This window comes from Prionailurus bengalensis, chromosome B4 (genome assembly GCF_016509475.1).
Source record: "Prionailurus bengalensis isolate Pbe53 chromosome B4, Fcat_Pben_1.1_paternal_pri, whole genome shotgun sequence".
Taxonomy (NCBI): Eukaryota; Metazoa; Chordata; class Mammalia; order Carnivora; family Felidae; genus Prionailurus; species Prionailurus bengalensis.
This window is the reverse complement of record NC_057358.1, coordinates 75397927-75421691: the sequence shown is the minus strand read 5'-3', so window position 1 is coordinate 75421691 and position 23765 is coordinate 75397927. Positions and strand designations below refer to the sequence as shown.

Sequence of the window (23765 nt, the reverse complement as noted above, 5' to 3'; positions counted from 1 at the left end):
AATAGAAAATTTGAACAGACCCATGAACAGTAAAGAAATCGAATTAGTAATCAAAAATCTCCCAAAAACCAAGAGTCCAGGGCCAGATGACTTTCCAGGGGAATTCTACCAAACATTTAAGGAAGAGTTAACACCTATTCTCTTGAAGCTCTATTCAAAAAATAGAAATGGAAGGAAAATGTCCAAATTCTTTCTATGAAGCCAGCATTACCTTGATTCCAACACCAGAAAAGATCCCACTAAAAAGGAGAACTATAGACCAATTTCCCTGATGACCATGGAGGCAAAAATCATCAACAAGATACTAGATGACTGAATCCAACAATGCATTAAAAATATTATTCACCACAATCAAGTGGGATTTATAACTGGGATGCAGGGCTGGTTCAATATCCTCAAAACAACCAATATGATTCATCATATCAATAAAAGAAAGGACAAGAACCACATGATCCTCTCAATAGATGCAGAGAAAGCATTTGACAAAATACAGCATCTTTTCTTGATAAAAACCCTCAAGAAAGTAGGGATAGAAGGATCATACCTCGAGATCATAAAAGCCATATATGAAAGACCTACCACTAATATCCTCCTCACTGGGGAAAAACAGAACTTTCCCCGTAAGGTCAGGAACAAGACAAGGATGTCCACTCTCACCACTGTTATTCAACATAGTATTGGAAGTCTTAGCCTCAGCAATCAGACAACACAAAGAAATAAAAGGCATCCAAATCGGCCAGAAGGAGGTCAAATTTTCACTCTTTGCAGATGACATGATACTCTATATAGAAAACCCAAAAGATTCCATCAAAAAACTGCTAGAACTGATCCACGAATTCAGCAAAGTCGCAGGATATAAAATCAATGCACAGAAATCGGTTGCATTCTTATGTACCAATAATGAAGGAACAGAAAGAGAAATTAAGGAATCGATCCTACTTACAATTGCACCATAAGCCATAAAATACCTAGGAATAACTCTAACCAAAGAGGTGAAAAATCTATACACTGAAAACTATAGAAAGCTTATGAAAGAAATTGAAGAAGACACACACACACAAAAGGAAAAATATTCCATGCTCCTGGATAGGAACAACAAATATTGTTAAAATGTCAATACTACCCAAAGCAATCTACATATTCAATGCAATCCCTATCAAAGTAACACCAGCATTCTTCACAGAGTTAGAACAATCATAAAATTTGTATGGAACCAGAAAAGACCTGAATAGCCAAAGCAATTTTGAAAAAGAAAACCAAAACAGGAGGCATCACAATCCTGGACTTGAAGATGTATTCCAGGGCACCTGGGTGGCTCAGTCGGTTAAGCAGCTGACTTTGGCTCAGGTCATGATCTCATGGTTCTGTGAGTTTGAGCCCTGCATCGAGCTTTGTACTGACAGGTCAGAGTCCAGAGTCTGCTTTGGATTCTGTGTCTCCCTCTCTCTCTGCCTCTCCCCTGCTTGGGCTCTGTTTCTCTCTCTCTCTCAAAAATAAATAAACATTGAAAAAAAAAAAGATATGTATTCCAAAGCTGTAATCATCAAGACAGTACTGGCACAAAAACGGACACTCAGTTCAATGGAACAGAGTAGGCCAAATGTGTGGCCAACTAATCTTTGACAAAGCAGGAAAGAATATCCAATGGAATAAAGATTGTCTCTTCAGCAAGTGGTGCTGGGAAAACTGGACAGTGACATGCAGAAGAATGAATCTGGACCACTTTCTCACACCATACACAAAAATAAACTCAAAATGAATGAAAGACCTAAATGTAAGACAGGAAGCCATCAAAATCTTCAAGGACAGAGCAGGCAAAAACCTCTTTGACCTTGGCCACAGCAACTTCTTTCAACACGTCTCCGGAGGCAAGGGAAACAAAAGCAAAAACGAACTATTGGGACCTCATCAAAATAAAAAGCTTCTGCACAGCAAAGAAAACAATCAACAAAACTAAAAGGCAACCAATGGAATGGGAGAAGGTATCTGCAAACGACATATCAGATAAAGGGTTAGTATCCAAAATCTATAGAGAACTTACCAAACTCAACACCCCAAAAACAAATAATCCAGTGAAGAAATGGGCAAAAGACATGAATAGACACTTCTCCAAAGAAGACATCCAGATGGCCAACTGACACATGAAAACATTCTCAACATCACTCATCATCAGGGAAATACAAATCAAAACCACAATGAGATACCACCTCACACCTGTCAGAATGGCTAACATTAACAACTCAGGCAACAACAGATGTTGATGAGGATGTGGAGAAAGAGGATCTCTTTTGCACTGCTGATGGGAATGCAAACTGGTGTGGCCCCTCTGGAAAACAGTATAGAGGTTCCTCAAAAAATTAAAAATAGAACTACCCTACAACCCAGCAATTGCACTACTAGGATACAGGTATGCTGTTTTGAAGGCGCACATGCACCCCAATGTTTATAGCAGCACTATCAACAATAACCAACATATGGAAAGAGCCCAAATATCCATTGATGGATGAATGGATAAAGAAGATGTGCTATATGTATGCAACGGAGTATTATTCAGCAATATAGAAGAATGAAATCTTGCCATTTGCCACTACACGGATGGAACTAGAGGGTATTATGCTAAGTGAAATTACTCAGTCAGAGAAAGACAAATATCATATGACTTCACTCATATGAGGACTTTAAGATACAAAACAGGTGAACATAAGGAAAGGGAAGCAAAAATAATATAAAAACAGGGAGGGGACAAAACATAAGAGACTCTTAAATGTAAAGAACAAACAGAGGGTTGCTGGAGGAGTTGTGGGATGGGGGATGAGCTAAATGGGTAAGGGGCTTAAGGAATCTACTCCTGAAATCATTGTTGCACCATGTGCTAATTAACTTGGATATAAATTTAAAAATTTGTTTTAATATGTCATAGCATTAATTCAAGAAATAATTACCAATTATTTACAACTTGTCAGGCACTGTTCTAGTTGCTAGGTATAAAGCAATGAACAAAACAAAAATTGGTGAGTAGAGTTATCTATTTACTACTTTTGATTTCCCATGCCTTGATAATGAATTCATATTACCCTGGTCAGACAGCTCCTTCATCCAGAACCAGCCCTCCAGAATGCAGAAATCTTGCCTGGGGAAAAATTCATCTTCACAGGACAGGATTCTCTCTCTCTCTCTTAAGTTTGTTTGTTTATTTATTTATTTATTTATTTAATCAATACACCTAACATGGGGCTTGAACTCATGACCCTGAGATCAAGAGTCTCATGCTCTTCTGATTGAGCCAGCCAGGCACCCCAGGACAAGATTCTTGTATCTTTCCTCCCATCTCACTGATATAAGCATCAATAATGAATGGAGAGAATATAGGGAGGAGGATGTGGTAGGACCAGAGAGCAAAGTAATGATACTCGGAGACAATTTACTGAATAGTCTGTATGTGCTAGATGCTCTGATCAGACTTTTACAAAATTATCTCACTGAAGCCTCATAAGAATCATGGGAGTCAATTATTATCATTATCTACAGTTTACATATATCAGGCAACTACAGCACAGAGATGTCATGTATGTTGCCCAGCATCACACAGTTAGTAAATGGAGGAGCCAGAATTCAATGCTGGCATTTCACAGCTGTGCCTTTAGATAACTGAGGAGAGGAATAAATGGAAGATATTAAGAAAAATAAGAAAACTGTGATGGGTTGGCCTGGAAATATGATTAAGCTGGTTCATAAAAACTATCTTCAGTTGCTTGCTAACTTCTGATTTGAAGTATTGTGGAACAGACACATAGATGTACAGACATACATAAAATGTACCCTAATTTGGCTCCTGTTGATTGTCCACATTTCATCCTGGAAAAAATAAAAAGTGAATGTTGTCAAAAAGTGGCCTCAGTCGTTAACAAACAAAATCTCAATAAAGCACTCTTAAAATACCTCACTGTGAGCAGTGAAACTTCTGGTGAACCCTGCAGGATAAACTTGTTGCAAAATGTGCTTGCAGATAACTATATGAACTGGTATTCTCAATAAGGCTTTAGTTAGTCCAATAAAATGTTGGAGGATATTTAATAAAGATACAGTTTGGCTTTTGGAATAGCTGATCATCCTGCATCATACTTCCTGAAGGTAAGCCAGTCCAGCTGTCTTTCAAGACTGATTTTGGATCATGGCAGTAAAAGCGTGTGAAGAGCACATACACATGAAAAGAACTCCATTATTTAAAAATATATTTCCTTCTAGTGATTCTATGCATGTTTTACAAAATTATAGTTATTATCATACATATAACTTTAATCCTGATATTTCACCTAACGCATTGTAAGCATTGAATATATCTCTCCATGTAAAATTGTCATGTAAGGGGCACCTGGGTGGCCCAGCCGGTTGAGTGTCTGACTTCAGCTCAGGTCATGATCTCGTGGTTTGTGAGTTCGAGCTCCACATCAGACTCTCTGCTGTCAATGCAGAGCCTGCTTCAGATCTTCTGCCTCCCTCTCTCTCTCTCAAAAATAAATAAACATAAAAAAATTTAAAAAATAGTCATGTAATATTCATCGTATAGATGTGGCACAATTTTGCCTAACCATTTATTCATTGAAGTTTTGAGTTGGGAGGGATCCTAGACCATATTTCAATATTTCACTAGGCAGGAGGGTCATTTCTCCTTTTCTTATATATTTCCACTGATAAGAAGACAATATATTTTGGGATATATCATTTATTCAACAAATATATATTTTGAACTACCACAACGTGGTAGGCATTGTTGGATAGTCAAGAATAGGGTCTTTCTTCCTGCATGTAAATGTGGTGAAATATGGAATGTGACATCTGCCACAAAAGAGCTACATAGTGTATTGAGAACAGAGAAAGAAGTAAGGGGAGTTCATGGAGTGAGGGGGATGTGAACTAGAATTTAGAGTATGGCAAAGGGTTTAGAATTCATTCCATAACTGGAAGCCTCTATTTCCCTCTCCCCTTCACCCATTTTGTCCATTCCCCCCATGCCACTCTGGCAGCCACCAGTTTGCTCTCTGTATTTATGAATCTGTTTCTGATTTTTGTTTGTTTGTTTTTGAACCTAAATATCTTAATTGTCTACCAATAGCAAGCCAAAACTCTTTAAAGAAAGACAAAAAAAATTGAGACAATCAACAACAGAAAATCCATAATGTCTGGCATCCAGTAAAACAATTAGTATAAATTCAAAGAAGCAGGAAACTAGGCAGAGAAAAATGAGGCAATAAAGGATACCAGCAATATTGCAGAATAGGAAACCTAGACCCTCCTTCCTCCATGGAGACAGGGATTTAACAATGATACATGAACGAGTTGCCTTTGTGAGAAAGCCAGAAACCAGGTAAGAGATTCCTGGATGAGGATCTTCCTGTTAGATGTTGGGAGTTCTGGTTCTCTCTTCTGTTTCAGCTACTAAATGGCTGCCTTCTTTGCCACTCAACAAAATGACAAATCTGAAACAACATAAACAGGAAAAGTCCAGTGCTTTACTTCATTAAAACATGGCAGACCCAATGAGACGGGAGACCCTGCTACTTCCATGTTCAGTGAGTGGGTAAAATATCCTGCCCAACTCTCCTATGACTCCATGAGACTAGCTTGCAGCTTCCATTCTAGCCAGAGACAGAGCTGCCTTGAGTCTGGGTACAATGGCACCACCCTGCTTTCCAAATGGTTATGAAGAAATGTATCTTCTACTGCTCATTTCTTATATTCAAGGAAGAAAGGTGGGTGTTTGTAGCGATCAGCCATTTGTGGTTTTGTGAAATTCCAAGGCTTGTGTCATTCAAGTGAATTCCTGAATGTGGGTACAAACTGTTAATGTCTAATATTTTGAGACCAACAGACCCCAAACGTGGGTAAACAGGAAATAAATGTATTTTTGGCTTGAGTTGTGAAGGCCATTTTCTATATATATATATATATATATATATATATACACATATATATATACACATACATATATATGTGTGTGTGTATGTATACGTGTATATATATATGTATGTGTGTATATATGTATACACACACACACATATAAAAGAGGTGGAGAGGAGGGAGAGGGAGAATAGATAATAGAGAGTGATTCCTGCATCCCAGCCAAACACATTGAAGCCCCCAGCAGGAAAATTCTTGGCTCATTCACTCACCAGAGCCCTTCTCAGCTTGGCATAGCATGGCATGCCATGGCATGGTCTGATTGGGAGGAAACCCTCAATTCCTGACTTATCCCTTGGGAGGGAAAGCAGTTGAATGTATATCCAATGTGCTGATTTTTTTTTTTTGCGCGGGGTGGGGGGTGGTGGTGCTGCTGCTGCTAAGGGACTGGTTTCTGTCTTGCCTGAATCTAAGCACTGATAGCAGTAGGCTGTCAGACTGGGGGCTGTTGAAAACATGGCTTGGTCAGACACCAGAGTCTGCAGTACCACAAATAAACACTAGATGGAACTCCAGTACCACAACTTTCTATCCCATCAGAGACGCTGTCTACTGCGGACAAAAGCAGATCTTGAGTAATAACTCAAATATCCACCAGGAAGTGAACAAATAAATATATTGTGGTGTATTCATACAATGGAAAGCTACTAAGTAATAAAAAGAAATGAACCATGTTTACATACAGTAGCGTTGATAAATACAAAAAAATACTGAGTGAAGGAAGTCAGGCATGAAACAGGATTCCATTAACATGAATTTCTAGAACGGGCAAAACTCATTTATAGTTATGGATCAAAGCTTACCTGGTATCAGGGATATGACTGACTGCTCAGGGATATGAAGGAACTTTTTGGAGTGATGGAAATGTTCTAAATCTTGAGTGTGGTGTTACATGAGTATATATATTTATCAAAACTTGTCAAACTGTACACTTAAAATAGGTATTTTAGTTGTATGTAAATTTTCCATCAACAAAGAAAATCTATGGTAAAGTCATCCTGAGCAGAGGAAAGGTTGAATTGTGAGAGCTCCCACTGTTGTCAGCTCAGAAGTGATAAAAGCTCCTTTAAAAATAGAAACCCATAGGGGTGTCTGGGTGGCTCAGTTGGTTATGCGTCCAGCTTCAGTTCAGGTCATGATCTCACTGTTCATGGATTCGAGCCCCGCGTCAGGCTGTGTGCTGACAGCTCAGAGCCTGGAGCCTGCTTCGGATTCTGTGTGTGTGTGTCTCTCTCTCTCTGCCCATACCCTGCTTACATTCTTTCTCTCTGTCTCTCAAAAATAAATAAGCATTAAAAAAAAAAAAAAAAAGAAAGAAAAGAAACCCATGTTACTGTTTCCACAGGTGCTCTCTGATCCAGCCATGTTGAAGGGTGAATGCCACAGGATTCCTGACCTTTATATGTCCTGTCCTGTTTCCAACTGCATGAATACTAACCTGTTATTACATATTGCTCATCTTTTGAAATCTCTTGGGTTTTGATCTCGCCTTCTTACCCATCTACTTCTCACCCAATTTGAAAGCCCTGGTACAGATTTCCCAGTGATTGCTGGGAAACCCTGGAGGTTGCTCTTGTTTCCAGACTGGCCTATCATTCTGATTCTGACATACATTCATCACAGTTTGGTTCTTTGTAATGAAAGCATTCACCTGTACATTCCATCCACCCTCAAGGATTAGTGTCTTCTTGAATACAGTTGCAAAGTGGGAGTTTCATCTTACATTCCTTTAGAGCCATGTTTTTGGAAGTTATTCCTCAAGTGCAGGTGCTGTTTTCCACTATTTCCATCTTGAAAGTTCCAGATTGACTTCTCTGATGGCCCTGGCCAGGAATTGCCAGGCTATATCTCTTATTTGGACTCTGCCCCCTTTCCATGGGCAACAGAGTAAAAGTTGACATGGATGAGGAAATTACATGTTAGTACTTGGTTTTCATTCTTCATAACACTGCCATGTAAGACTGACTGGATGGGCATTTCCAAAATTCTTTTTAAAGGGCTAATGTAACTGAAAGAAACTTAGATTACTGACTTGATACTTTTCTTCCTTTCCAGTATAAATATTTAATGCTATAAATTTCCTTCTAAGCACTGCTTTAGCTGCATCCCACAAATTTTAATATGTTACATTTTAATATTTATTCAGTTCAAAATATTTCTTAATTTCCCTTAAGATTTCTGCTTTGCCAATTGGTTATTTAGAAGTGGGTTCTTTACTTTCAAAATATTTGGGACATTTTCCATATATCTTTCAGTTACTGTTTTTTAGTTTAATTCTATTATGATATTTTAGTTCTATTTTATTTATGTTTTATTTATTTATTAATTTTTTAAAATGTTTATTTATTTTTGAGACAGAGAGAGACAGAGCATGAATGGGGGAGGGTCAGAGAGAGGGAGACACAGAATCTGAAACAGGCTCCAGGCTCTGACCTGTCAGTACAGAGCCCGATGCGGGGCTCGAACTCTCGGACCGCGAGATCATGACCTGAGCCGAAGTCGGACGCCTAACCGACTGAGCCACCCAGGCGCCCCAGTTTTATTTATGTATTTAATGTTATTTTCTTAGTCTATGTTATTCTTGTATGGATTTGGAATTTATATGTTCTATTTCTATTCTTTTACAAGTTGATCTGAAAGTTTTACCAATAAACTTTTAATATAGTTAATTAATATAATAACCATTATCTTATATAAGACCTTAGGAAACTTTTATTCTGAGTATTGCCTGACTTACATTATTTTCAATAATTTTAGTTATGAATGTCTAACCCCACAAACTGTTATTATTATTTTTGTTACACATCATGTTCCCTAGGAAACAGATTGTGAGAGGGAGATTGGTGTGTAAGAAGTTTATTGGAGACTGCTTTTGGAACCAACACTGTGTGTGTGTGTGGGGGGGGTAGGGGTGGGTAGGTAGGAAGGTGAAGGAAGTAGGCTTGGTCAGAGGGACAAGTTGAACTGTGTTGCAGTCACAACAAGGTGCTTAGCCAATTTCATGGGAAGTTGTGGAGTTGAGGTGTCCAGGCAGTGTTATCCCCTGCTGAGGCAAAGGGGCCCTCTTGCTCTAAGAGGGTTTCAGCTAAATGCTGTCTGCAGATAACCCCCCTAGCAGCTGGGGGAATGAGTGCTTTCATCCTGTAAAGGGTGGAAGGAATCATGTCTATGTACCATATCATCCATTATGGTCCATCCTTGCCTGGTTGTGGATATGTAAACCTGAACCTGAGACCTGAGTGGGAACACGCCAATGGCTTTATATTCTCAGGGGAGAACATTAGTATTGTTGTAATTGTTAATTATTTTCTGCCACGAGCCATGACAGAGGCAGACAGCTTCCTCATAGTTTCCTTTTGCTAAAAGCCAAAGAACGAAAAGAGAGCTTATCACTTTTGGAGGTATGATTATATACTTAGAACCCCCCAAAATTAGTCAAAAAAATACTAGAATTTATAATGTATTTTGGTGAGATGGCTTTGTAGAAGATATATTTACAAAAAAGTACTTGTTCTTTGTACTATTTATAAATACCCAGAAATGGAAAGGGGGAAATATCTCATTCACATTAACAACAAAAAGTGTCACATATTTAGGAATAAGTTTAATTAAAAAGGCACTGAATATGTATAAAGAACACTATAAAATCTTACTGAAGTAAGTAAAATAAAATCTGAATGAAAGAAAAATACATATGTTTTGAGATTAAAGATTTAACATCATAAAAAATTACTTTCTAAAAATTATTAAGTATATAATACACTAACAATGGATTATCTAAAAAGGACTAGAGAATATTACATACACACACACACACACACACGCACACACGCACACAATGGAATATTATGCAGCCTTAAAACAGAAAGAAATCCTGCCATTTGCAACAACATGGATGGATCTTGAGGGGCATTATACTAAACGAAATAAGTCAAAGAAAGACAAATACTGTAAAATCTCACTCTTATGTGGAACCTCAAAGCATCAAACTCATAGAAACAAAGAGTAGAATGGTGGTTGCCAGGGGCTGGGGGGTTGGGGAAATGGGGAGATGTTGATCAAAGGGTACAGACTTCCAATTATAAGATGAATAAGTTCTGGGAAATCTAAGGTACAGCATGGTGACTATAGTTAACAATACTGTATTATATACTTGAAGGTTGCTATGAAAGTCAATATTTTTTTAATGTTTATTTATCTTTTATTTATGTATGTATGTGTGTATGTATTTTTATAATTTACATCCAAGCTAATTAGCACATGGTGCAACAATGATTTCAGGAGTAGATTCCTTAAGCCCCTTACCCATTTAGCTCATCCCCCATCCCACAACTCCTCCAGCAACCCTCTGTTTGTTCTCTACATTTAAGAGTCTCTTATGTTTTGTCCCCTCCCTGTTTTTATATTATTTTTGCTTCCCTTTCCTTGTTCACCTGTTTTGTATCTTAAAGTCCTCATATGAGTGAAGTCATATGATATTTGTCTTTCTCTGACTAATTTCGCTTAGCATAATACCCTCTAGTTCCATCCGTGTAGTGGCAAATGGCAAGATTTCATTCTTTTATATTGCTGAATAATACTCCATTGCATATATATACCACATCTTCTTTGTCCATTCATCCGTTGATGGACATTTGGGCTCTTTCCATACTTTGGCTATTGTTGATAGTGCTGCTATAAACATTGGGGTGCATGTGCGGCTTCAAAACAGCATGCCTGTATCCCTTGGATAAATACCTAGTAGTGCAATTGCTGGGTTGTAGGGTAGTTCTATTTTTAATTTTTTGAGGAACCTCTATACTGTTTTCCAGAGGGGCCACACCAGTTTGCATTCCCACCAGCAGTGCAAAAGAGATCCTCTTTCTCCACATCCTCGCCAACATATGTTGTTGCCTGAGTAGTTAATGTTAGCCATTCTGACAGGTGTGAGGTGATATCTCATTGTGGTTTTGATTTGTATTTCCCCGATGATGAGTGATGTTGAGCATTTTTTCATGTGTCTGTTAACCATCTGGATGTTTTCTTTGGAAAAGTGTCTATTCTTGTCTTCTGCCTATTTCTTCACTGGATTATTTGTTTTTTGGGTGTTGAGTTTGATAAGTTTTCTATAGATCTTGGATACTAACCCTTTATCTGATATGTCATTTGCAAATATCTTCCCCCACTCTGTTGGTTGCCTTTTAGTTTTGTTGATTGTTTTCTTTGCTGTGCAGAAGTTTTTATTTTGATGAGGTCCCAATAGTTCATTTTTGCTTTTGTTTTGCTTGCCTCCAGAGACGTGTTGAGTAAGAAGTTGCTGTGGCCAATGTCAAAGAGATTTTTGCCTGCTTGCTATGAAAGTAACTCTTAAATGTTCTCACTACACACACGCATACACACAAATGGTCATCATGTGAGGGGATGGAGATGTTAACTAACCTTATTGCAACAATCACTTCACAGTATATATGCGGATCAAATCACCACGTTGTGCACCTTAAGCTTAAATGTTAATTATATCTTAGTAAAGCCAGAGGAAAAAAAAAGTGAGAGAGAACATGCAAATGTGACAAAGTGTTGACAGTGGGTGAATCTCCATGAAGGCTATATGTGAGTTATTACAGTATTTTTACAACTTTTATATAAGTTTAAAACATTTTTTGAAAATAAAAAGTTTGATTAATTTTCTTAATAAAAAATAACAAAGAAGACTTGTCATATCAGATATCAAAATATATAAAATCAATTAAGTCTACTAGGTATTTGTGTTAAAATAGACAAAGATGACAAGTTGAACAGAAGAGGGAACCCAGATAGAATTTCAGATGGATTAAAAATTTTCAAATGAATAGCAAAACAATATGTATGTATATAAATATGATAACTTATAAAAATTTGGGTGGATATATGGTAAACTGTTCATATGAGTTAATGGGACAGTGTATGGCAGGAAAGAAATGAGAAGAGAGAAACCAATCAAAAAAGAAAGGAAAAAAGTACCACCTAAACAAAAAACAGGATGTAAGATTTTATCAGAGGTGTGATGTAAAATTATATAAATGTATGCTCATTTCTTTTTTTATTTTTATTTTTTAAAGTTTTTATTTATTTAAGTAATCTCTACACCCAGTGTGGGGCTCGAACTCATGACCCCGAGATCAAGAGTCACATGTTCTTCTGACTGAGTCAGCTAGGTGCTCTTATGTTTTTTTAAAAATAGACATTTAAAATGAAAAATTGGGTAAGATTTGCATAAAAATTCTATTATGTATTAGTAATTGCATATAAATTTGTTTTAGCTAATATTTGATCAAAAAGGTAAAATCCATTTTAGTTAGTATATTTTAAAATAAGTTGTGAGTTATGATTTACATTTGTATATTTACATTTTTTGTTGATACTATTCTCAGTTCACAAAAGCGAACCATTGGCTTTTTTATGCACAAGAACAGTTATAGAGATAGTAATACAAATACAACAATTCAAAATAATCCAATGTAAATTGCAAGCACGCTTTTGGTGCAGATACAGGATGTGAATCCCTAGTGCTAAGTGACTTTGTAAGGACTTTTGCACAAGCAACCCCCAAAAGAAAAGCACCAATCAAAATCACTCACTCTCCAAATTTTATCTGCTTTTAAAAAATGTTTGTTTATTTTTGAGAGACAGACAGAGCACAAGTGGGGGAGGGCAGAGAGAGAGGGAGACAGAGAATCTGAAGGACTCTCCAGGCTCTGAGCTGTCAGCACAGAGCTCCATGCAGGGCTCAAACTTATGAACCACAAGATCATGACCTGAACTGAAGTCAGATGCTTAACCGACTGAGCCACCCAGGTGCCCCCAAATTTTATTTGCTTTAAATAACTCTATAATTCAATGAAGAATTTGTCTGAAATTTATGTGTCAAGTCCAAAATTTTGCTTCATTGTCCACTTAGTAGTAATTTATGTGGATTATGGGAGGAAGTAGAACAACGTGAATATACTAACCAGAAGTAATGATCAATGTTATTGTAGATCTAGGATGTTCCTCCAAATGGTAGTCCTTGGCTCTCTCTATAAATTACCACTTATCTACAAACTATAGTTTTGGATGGCAACTGCCAAATGTGTTTTGAAGCAGGTCCTTCTGATTCCTTAATCTCTAAAAGTCCTTCAAATAGGACTGGTTTGAGAAACCTGATTTTTATGACAGCATCCGAGAGAATGAATATAGCTTCCTAGCATATTTCTAAAAAATCCATATGTTGTAAATGTCTCTTCACTGCCTTGATTCAGATCTCAGCCTGCACAGAGAGCACGCTACCAGTCTGGAAAGGTAGCTGTGCTGATGTCTTTCTTCCTCTTTCAGTGCTGTGGTCATTGTTGTTTGGTCTATCTCCAAGAATCTGCGTCTTTCTCTGAATGTTTGTAATTGTTCCCATTACACATCTTCCATATTCTTTTCCAGCTGATCCTCAGATATGCCATTTTACAAACATTTCTAGGGAAATAATCGTTCCTCTTGCCCGAGGCACATTTATTTTTTGCGCTTAGCTGTGCAGACCTGGATGCTGCTTTTTATTGCTTCAGGGAAGGGCAGAGATACAACCAACCAAATTATAGGCAAGCAGACCTAGCTTTCCTTATCTGTCAGATGGTTCAAGGTCATCCTCTACTCCCAGCCATATTCTCAACCATACTTGCTTAGTGTGACAGAATTCCTATTCCTATTCCTGTCCTTCATGTACCCCTCCAATGCCTCTGGGTAGAATGGAGGAGAAATGTTGTAGCAGCCCTTTCATTGTGTTTCTGAACATGTATTTCTTTGCCATCAGGACTTTCTGCTCATCTCTCTTGGCACCAAGATCCTCTACACTCATTTCACTCATGCAGCTTCATATACTGGTTACCCATGATATAGAGAAAACTGTTGGTTGGGACAGATACCCACTTCAATATAAGAAATCAGGTTGAGAGATTGGAATAAAGAGGATGAGCCCTGGCATGAAGGAGGCTAATAGCTATTGGCACATGATTTGAAGCTTGATGCCAGCAAGTTGGAGGAATTATTCAGAACTGGTACCCTCAACTTTACTTGTTCAGGGGCACTGACCTTAAAAAGCTCAGATCCAGAATCTTGTTTTGTAGACTGTAGATATATCTTAGTCTAATCTTAAAGTTCTCAAAGTCCTCTTTACATTGACTTGGGTTACTCTCTCTTTAACCGTCTGTGGCCAACTCTGAGGCTGTCTACAAGTTTCTATACCCATGAACAAATCTGCTACAAGTTATTAGTTTTGGATTTACATAATGTCTTAATTAACACCAATGTAGTATCTGGCTGTTTAGTGGTAGTGGTGGTTGGTGGTGGAGAGCCTGGATAATAGCTCATAGGAGAGCTAGATACTGTCATACTCTGTTTTCCTGAAGTATAGAAATCTCTGGATCCAAGTTATATCAGATTCTTGTAGTCTATGTTGCTATTGTCCATCCCTACTCCTGAGCCCCCAGCCATGAACCACCATGTTAAGGGACTCTTCCTTTTTTCCATGCCTGAGTTGACTGGACAAGTACCAACTCTGATCCTGGGCTTATGGCATGTAATGACACACACTCCTTTTCCATATTCTGTATGTCTCTAGTGGGGAGGGGGTTTTGCCAAGACCCTTAGTTTATTTTCTGATTGCCTCACTCATATTACCCCTGAGGCCTCCTTTGTTCCCGAAGTAGGCTAGGGACATCCTGCTTCCTAGAACCAAATCTACAAGAAACAAAGGTACGTAACAAAGCCAAATGGGAACAGAATCATGCTTGGAACTCTCTCTGGGCAGAAAACAATAACTGGTATGGACTAGAGATTAGGGGAGGAGAAGGAAAAATGGGGTAAAAGTACGGAAGGAAGCTGGCAGGTTCAGTGTTTTCTGTGTTGGCATGACCAGTCTCTCTTCATCCTCTTCCTGGATGTAGGGCTTGGTGCCAGGGCCCCCGAGGCTTTCTCCACAAATAAAAGGAGGTGAAGCTGTCTGGTGTCCCTATTTCAGGTTCTTGGGGGCAGCCAAAATGATGTCCTTTGTCTCTCTGCTCCTGATTGGCATCATGTTCCCTGCCATCCAGGGGAAGCAATTTACAAAATGTGAGCTGTCCCAGGTGCTGAAAGACATGGATGGCTATGGAGGCATTGCTTTGTCTGAATGTAAGTTCCCTGCTGCCTTGCTTCATCCATTCTTCAATTCATGTGTCTCTCTTTCATCCACCTTTTCCTCTCCACTTTTATTCAATTATCTAATAATCCTTTTATCTTATCTTCTTATCTGTTTACTCTTTTTATTACATTTATTATGTATTTTTCCTTTCTCTCTTAAAAAAAATTTTTTTTTTAACATTTATTCATTTTTGAGAGACAGAGAGACACAGACTATGGAAGGGGCATAGAGAGAGAGGGAAACACAGAATCTGAAGCAGGCTCCAGGCTCTGAGCTTTCAGCACAGAGCTTGATGTGGGGCTTGAGCCCACGAACTGTGAGATCATGACCTGAACTGAAGTCGGACACTTAACCGACTGAGCCACCCAGACGCCCCTATTTTCCCTTTCTCTTATTGTCTGTCCTTTTTGGAACTCTTTTCATTTCATCAATATATTTTGTGCTTTGCAATATTTGGAGATTAGCTAAAGAGCCTTTCTATGTCTGGTAATACAGGTCCTCATTTATGCTATAAATGCATAATTTATAGTCACCTCTGTGATACCTCTTTCTCATCTTTCCCTCAGGGATCTGTACCATATTTCATACTAGTGGTTATGATACACAAACCATAGTCAATAACAATGGCAGCACAGAATATGGACTCTTCCAGATCAACAATAAATTTTGGTGCAGGGACAACCAGATCCTTCAGTCAAGGAACATCTGTGACATCTCCTGTGACAGTGAGTAGCCTCTTTTATCCTGTTCCTCTGTTTTCCTGGAGGCTACCTCTGGGATAATCTTATTTTTGGTGTCAAGCATACTTCTGGCTTCACTGCCTTGTACTCCACTTCAACTGTGGGGCTTGAATTGACAGAATTTTCATGTTCACTAAATCCCCAGGCAGTTCCCAGAAGTTCACAGGTAGATGATCTGAGCTGTCTGGGATTCTTGAAGTCTAATACCCTGCATTTTCAGAGTGAGTCAGTTGATGAAGTTGACAGTTCCTCTGGAGAAATTCAAGAAAAGTGAAGGGAATCCTTATCTTGGATGGGGAACATTATTGTATTGACTTTCTCATATAGAAAGGCAACAGGCATAAGCCTCCAGTTCAGAGAAGGACCAGACCTAATAGATCCAGGGAAGAGGGAAACACATTATCTTTCTGGGTAATACTTTGCTCTCTCATTCCTCTCCTTGCAACTCCTGCCAGAGTTCCTGGATGATGACCTTACTGATGACATGATTTGTGCCAAGAAGATCCTGGATAAGGAAGGAATTGACTACTGGTGAATCTCCATTCTACTTTTTACTTTTCCCTTCTCCTCCTTTTTCTCACTCCTTTAGTCCAGCACTACTGTCCTCTCTTTCTATCTCCTGACCATTTAATTTAGAATGTAGTTTTCAAAACAAAAGTCATTGAGAAGATTCAGGTTTCCAATTTTCCAAGCTTCCCTCACATCACTCCTGTTTAACAATATTCCTAATAAGCATAAGAAAGAGAAGGCTGAGACCTATGGCTCCCTTCACCTGGACGTGGGCATCTAATTCAGCTTGTTTTAGTCCTAGACCCTGAAGCAAGCCCTTGATTCCACTGCATGTCTTTTCCAGTCCTACAATTTTTTGGAATTTTAAAAGTGAACCCTACCCCATTAGGTGGCTCAGTGTCCCTTGCCATCTGGCTAGGAATGTCCTTCTTTAATTTTCATCCACACTCTTCCACCTTGACCCTTTTGAGAATAAAGCTAGATGGAAGTTTGGTCTAAGATCCAGTCATCCAACTTGTCCCGTCTCTTTTTCCATTATCAGGTTGGCCCATAAACCTCTCTGCTCTGAGAAACTGGAACAGTGGCACTGTGAGATGTTGTGAGTGCCTGCGGTCTTTGCTGTTTCTGCCCTCTGTACATTCCTGGAATGCCTCTCCCCTAAGGCTACCTCAGTTTGCTTCTTTCTACCCCCTTGAAGCTGATTTGTCTCTGAGCCCTGAACTCTGTAGTGACACCTTTGGACACTTGAGAATGATTCTCCAGGAATGTGTGACTGGTACACTGGACTTTTGACCCTTGCTTAGTGCCCCCTGATGGCACTTTAACTATAACAATGGATTCCACCTCTGTCTTGAATAAAGGGCCTGATTTTGAATGGCTGGCTGTATTTTCTTCCTGGAGGGAGGAGGAGGAAGTAGTGTGAGTGGGTGGACACTGAAGCTATAAGTCATAGCCACCTTCCATCTCTACTGAAGAGGAAATAGACTGAACTAAGAAAGATGGAGGTTACTTTCTGTTGCAACTCAATTCAAGAAACTCATTGATCACTAGCATATTCAAGGAACTATAGAAGGAGTAAAAAATTGGCAAAAAGGTCCCTTCCCTCAAGGACTAGTAGGAAAGATAAGATAAACAATTAATAAATAATTATAATGCAGAGCGCCTGGGTGGCACAGTCGGCTAAGCGTTCGACTTCAAGTCAGGTCATGATCTCACGGCTGGTGAGTTCGAGCCCTGCGTCAGGCTCTGTGCTGACAGCTTGGAGCCTGGAGCCTGCTTTGGATTCTGTGTCTCCTTCTCTCTCTGCCCCTCCCCAACTTGTGCTCTGTCTCTATCAAAAAATAAATAAAAGTAAAAAAAATTTAAAAAATTATTATAATACAAGGGATAATGTCATAGCATCATGAGAGAATTTAGAAATGTGCTCTGAACATTCATAAAAAATATACTTTACATTGGGGGGGGTGCTGTGGAAAAAGAGATCAAGAAAGGATTTATTAAAGGAGTGGCATTTAAGCTGGTTTTGAAGTATGGGTTGGATTTTTGACTGGTGGAGATGCGGGGTGGGAGAAAGACAGCAAAGATAGGGGTGCCAAGAATCTGAAAAGGGTGACCAATGGGTTGACGGAGATTTGAGTCCTAAAGTCTTTTCTGCTACTCATTGATGGTGCAAACCTGGGTATGTCATCTCTGTCCTCATCTTAAGATGAGCTTCCTCATCTTAAAAGGAGGGTTTTGGTTCAGGTGGGTTTTTTTTTTTTTTTTTTTTTTTTTTTTAATATCTCTTCCTGCTTTGACAATCCAGCATGCCAAAACTCCAATTTAAAGTACCACATTTATGTACAGATGGTTACCAGAATCATTAAAAGATGCTCAACATTACTCATCATCAGGGAAATATGAATCAAAACTACAATGAAATATCACATCACACCTGTAAGAATGGCCAAAATTAATAACACAGGAAACAACAGGTGCTGGTGAGGATGCAGAGAAAGGGCAACGCTTTTGCACCGTTGGTGATAATGTAAACTGGTGCAGCCACTCTGGAAAACAGCATTGAGGTTTCTAAAAAATGTAAAGTAGAACTCTACAACCCAGAAATTGCACTACTAGGTATTTACCAAAGGATACAAAAATACTAATTCAAAGGGTGCATGCACCCTGATGTTTATAGTAGCCAAATTATGGAAAGAGCCCAAATGCATATACATGTACCATGGAATATTACTCAGCCATCAAAAAGAATAAAATATTGCCATTTACAATGACTTGGATGGAGCTAGAGTGTATTATGCTTAGTGAAATAGGTCAGTCAGAGAAAGACAAACACCATATGATTTCATTAATGTGGAATTTAAGAAACAAAAAAGATGAACACGGGGGGGGGGGGGGGAAGGGAGAGGCAAACCAGGAAACAGACTCTTAAATATAGTGAACAAACTGAGGGTTGCTGGAGGGGATGTTGGTGGGGGGATGGGTTAAATGGGTGATAGGTATTTAGGAGGGTACTTGTTCTGATGAGCACTGGTGTTCTATGTAAACGATGAATCATTAAATTCTATACCTGGAATTAATATTACACTGTATGTTAGCTAACTGGAATTTGTTTTTAATATATGAAATTTATTGTCAAATTGGCTTTCATACAACACCCAGTGCTCATCCCAAAAGATGCCCTTTTCAATACCCATCACCCACCCTTCTCTCCCTCCCACCCCCCCATCAACCCTCAGTTTGTTCTCAGTTTTTAAGAGTCTCTTATGCTTTGGCTCTCTCCCACTCTAACCTCTTTTGTTTTTTTTTCTTCCCCTCCCCCATAGGTTTCTGTTAAGTTTCTCAGGATCCACATAAGAGTGAAAACATATGGTATCTGTCTTTCTCTGTATGGCTTATTTCACTTAGCATAACACTCTCCAGTTCCATCCGTTGCTACAAAGGGCCATATTTCATTCTTTCTCATTGCCACATAGTACTCTATTGTGTATATAAACCACAATTTCTTTATCCATTCATCAGTTGATGGACATTTAGGCTCTTTCCATAATTTGGCTATTGTGGAGAGTGCTGCTATAAACATTGGGGTACAAGTGTCCCTATGCATCAGTACTCCTGTATCCCTTGGGTAAATTCCTAGCAGTGCTATTGCTGGGTCATAGGGTAGGTCTATTTTTAATTTTTTGAGGAACCTCCACACTGTTTTCCAGAGCGGCTGCACCAGTTTGCATTCCCACCAACAGTGCAAGAGGGTTCCCGTTTCTCCACATCCTCTCCAGCATCTATAGTCTCCTGATTTGTTCATTTTGGCCACTCTGACTGGCGTGAGGTGATACCTGAGTGTGGTTTTGATTTGTATTTCCCTGATGAGGAGCTACGTTGAGCATCTTTTCATGTGCCTTCTGGCCATCCGGATGTCTTCTTTAGAGAAGTGTCTATTCATGTTTTCTGCCCATTTCTTCACTGGATTATTTGTTTTTCGGGTGTGGAGTTTGGTGAGCTCTTTATAGATTTTGGATACTAGCCCTTTGTCCGATATGTCATTTGCAAATATCTTTTCCCATTCTGTTGGTTGCCTTTTAGTTTTGTTGGTTGTTTCCTTTGCTGTGCAGAAGCTTTTTATCTTCATGAGGTCCCAATAGTTCATTTTTGCTTTTAATTCCCTTGCCTTTGGGGATGTGTCAAGTAAGAAATTGCTGCAGCTGAGGTCAGAGAGGTCTTTTCCTGCTTTCTCCTCCAGGGTTTTGATGGTTTCCTGTCTCACATTCAGGTCCTTTATCCATTTTGAGTTTATTTTTGTGAGTGTTGTAAGAAAGTGGTCTAGTTTTAACCTTCTGCATGTTGCTGTCCAGTTCTCCCAGCACCATTTGTTAAAGAGACTGTCTTTTTTCCATTGGATGTTCTTTCCTGCTTTGTCAAAGATGAGTTGGCCATACTTTTGTGGGTCTAGTTCTGGGGTTTCTATTCTATTCCATTGGTCTATGTGTCTGTTTTTGTGCCAATACCATGCTGTCTTGATGATGACAGCTTTGTAGTAGAGGCTAAAGTCTGGGATTGTGATACCTCCTGCTTTGGTCTTCTTTTTTCAAAATTACTTTGGCTATTCAGGGCCTTTTGTGGTTCCATATGAATTTTAGGATTGCTTGTTCTAGCTTTGAGAAGAATGCTGGTGCAATTTTAATTGGGATTGCATTGAATGTGTAGATTGCTTTGGGTAGCATTGACATTTTAACAGTATTTATTCTTCCAACCCATGAGCACAGAATGTTTTTCCATTTCTTTATATCTTCTTCAATTTCCTTCATAAGCTTTCTATAGTTTTCAGCATACAGATCTTTTGCATCTTTGGTTAGATTTATTCCTAGGTATCTTATGCTTCTTGGTGCAATTGTGAATGGGATCAGTTTCTTTATTTGTTTTTCTGTTGCTTCATTATTAGTGTATAAGAATGCAACTGATTTCTGTACATTGATTTTGTATCCTGCAACTTGCTGAATTCATGTATCAGTTCTGGCAGACTTTTGGTGGAGTCTATCGGATTTTCCATGTATAATATCATGTCATCTGCAAAAAGTGAAAGCGTAACTTCATCTTTGCCAATTTTGCTGCCTTTGATTTCCTTTTGTTGTCTGATTGCTGATGCTAGAACTTCCAACACTATGTTAAACAACAGCGGTGAGAGTGGACATCCCTGTCGTGTTCCTGATCTTAAGGGAAAAAGCTCTCAGTTTTTCCCCATTGAGGATGATGTTAGCTGTGGGCTTTTCATAAATGGCTTTTATGATGTTTAAGTATGTTCCTTCTATCCCGACTTTCTCAAGCGTTTTTATTAAGAAAGGATGCTGAATTTTGCCAAATGCTTTTTCTGCATCGATTGACAGGATCATATGGTTCTTTTCTTTTATTAATGTGATGTATCACGTTGATTGATTTGCAAATGTTGAACCAGCACTGCATCCCAGGAATGAATCCCACTTGATCATGGTGAATAATTTTTTTTATATGCTGTTGAATTTAATTTGCTAGTATCTTATTGAGAATTTTTGCATCCATATTCATCAGGGATATTTGCCTGTAGTTCTCTTTTTTTACTGGGTCTCTGTCTGGTTTAGGAATCAAAGTAATACTGGCTTCATAGAATGAGTCTGGAAGTTTTCCTTCCCTTTCTATTTTTTGGAATAGCTTGAGAAGGATAGGTATTATCTCTGCTTTAAATGTCTGGTAGAACTCCCCTGGGATGTCATCTGGTCCTGGACTTTTATTTGTTGGGAGATTTTTTGATAACTGATTCAATTTCTTCGCTGGTTATGGGTCTGTTCAAGCTTTCTATTTCCTCCTGTTTGAGTTTTGGGAGTGTATGGGTGTTTAGGAATTTGTCCATTTCTTCCAGGTTGTCCAGTTTGTTGGCATATAGTTTTTCATAGTATTCCCTGATAATTGCTTGTATTTCTGAGGTATTGGTTGTAATAAGTCCATTTTCATTCATGATCTATTTGGTCTATTTGGGTCATCTCCCTTTTCTTTTTGAGAAGCCTGGCTAGAGGTTTATCACTTTTGTTTATTTTTTCAAAAAACCAACTCTTGGTTTCATTGATCTGCTCTACAGTTTTTTTAGATTCTATATTGTTTATTTCTGCTCTGATCTTTATTATTTCTCTTATTCTTCTGGGTTTAGGGTGTCTTCTTCTGCTGGGTTTAGGGTGTCTTTGCTGTTCTGCTGCTATTTCCTTCAGGTGTGCTGTTAGATTTTGTATTTGGGATTTTTCTTGTTTCTTGAGATAGGCCTGGGTTGCAATGTATTTTCCTCTCAGCACTGCCTTTGCTGCATCCCAAAGCGTTTGGATTGTTGTATTTGCATTTTTGTTTGTTTCCATATATTTTTAAATTTCTTCTCTAATTGCCTGGTTGACCCATTCATTCTTTAGTAGAGTGTTCTTTAACCTCCATGCTTGTGGAGGTTTTCCAGACTTTTTTCCTGTGGTTGATTTCAAGTTTCATAGCATTGTGGTCTGAAAGTATGCATGGTATGATCTCAGTTCTTGTATACTTATGAAGGGCTGTTTTGTGACCCAGTATGTGACCTATCTTGGAGAATGTTCCATGTGCACAGAAGGTATATTCTGTTGCTTTGGGATGCAGAGTTCTAAATATATCTGTGAAGTCCATCTGATCCAATGTATCATTCAGGGCCTTTGTTTCTTTATTGACCATGAGTCTAGATGATCTATCCATTGTTGTAAGTGGAGTATTAAAGTCCCCTGCAATTACCACATTCTTATCAATAAGGTTGCTTATGTTTGTGAGTAATTGTTTTATATATTTGGGGGCTCCCATATTCGGCAATAGACATTTATAATTGTTAGCTCTTCCTGATAGATAGACCCTGTGATTATTATATAATGCCCTTTTTCATTTCTTATTATAGTCTTTAATTTAAAGTTTAGTTTGTCTGATATAAGTATGACTACTCCAGCTTTCTTTTGACTTCCAGTCGCATGATAAATAGTTCTCCATCCCCTCACTTTCAATCTGAAGGTGTCCTCAGGTCTAAAATGAGTCCCTTGTAGACAACAAATAGATGGGTCTTGTTTTTTTATCCATTCTGATATCCTATGTCTTTTGGTTGGCGCATTTAGTCCATTTACATTCAGTTGTATCATAGAAAGATATGGGTTTAGAGTCATTGTGATGTCTGTAGGTTTCATGCTTGTAGCGATGTCTCTGGTACTTTGTCTCACAGGATCCCCCTTAGGATCTCTTGTAGGGCTGGTTTAGTGGTGATGAATTCCTTCAGTTTTTGTTTGTTTGAGAGGACCTTTATTTCTCTTATTCTAAATGACAGATTTGCTGGATAGAGGATTCTCAGCTGCATATTTTTTCTGTTCATCACATTGAAGATTTCCTGCTATTCCTTTCTGGCCTGCCAAGTTTCAGTAGAGAGATACGTCACGAGTCTTATCGGTCTCCCTTTATATGTTAGAGCACGTTTATCCCTAGCTGCTTTCAGAATTTTCTCTTTATCCTTGTATTTTGCCAGTTTCACTATGATATGTCATGCAGAAGATCGATTCAAGTGATGTATGAAGGGAGTTCTCTGTGCCTCTTGGATTTCAATGCCTTTTTCCTTCCCCAGATCAGGGAAGTTCTCAGCTATGATTTCTTCACGTACACCTTCAGCACCTTTCCCTCTCTCTTCCTCCTCTGGAATACCAATTATGCGTAGATTATTTCTCTTTAGTGCATCACTTAGTTCTCTAATTTTCCCCTCATACTCCTGGATTTTTTTATCTCTCTTTTTCTCAGCTTCCTCTTTTTCCATAATTTTGTCTTTTAGTTCACCTAATCTCTCCTCTGCCTCTTCAATCCGAGCTGTGGTCGTCTCCATTTTATTTTGCAGC

The 23765-nt window shown here is 38.6% G+C and overlaps 1 protein-coding gene across 1 annotated transcript; it reads left to right on the top strand.

The window, feature by feature from the left end:
* The first annotated feature begins 12826 nt into the window (after positions 1-12826).
* On the top strand, positions 12827-17245 carry LALBA (lactalbumin alpha). Its single transcript, XM_043561749.1, has 4 exons — positions 12827-15111; positions 15688-15846; positions 16317-16392; positions 16913-17245. The coding sequence occupies exons 1-4, from the start codon at positions 14979-14981 to the stop codon at positions 16971-16973; spliced, it is 429 nt and encodes a 142-aa protein (XP_043417684.1). The 5' UTR covers positions 12827-14978; the 3' UTR covers positions 16974-17245.
* Positions 17246-23765: the final 6520 nt, after the last annotated feature.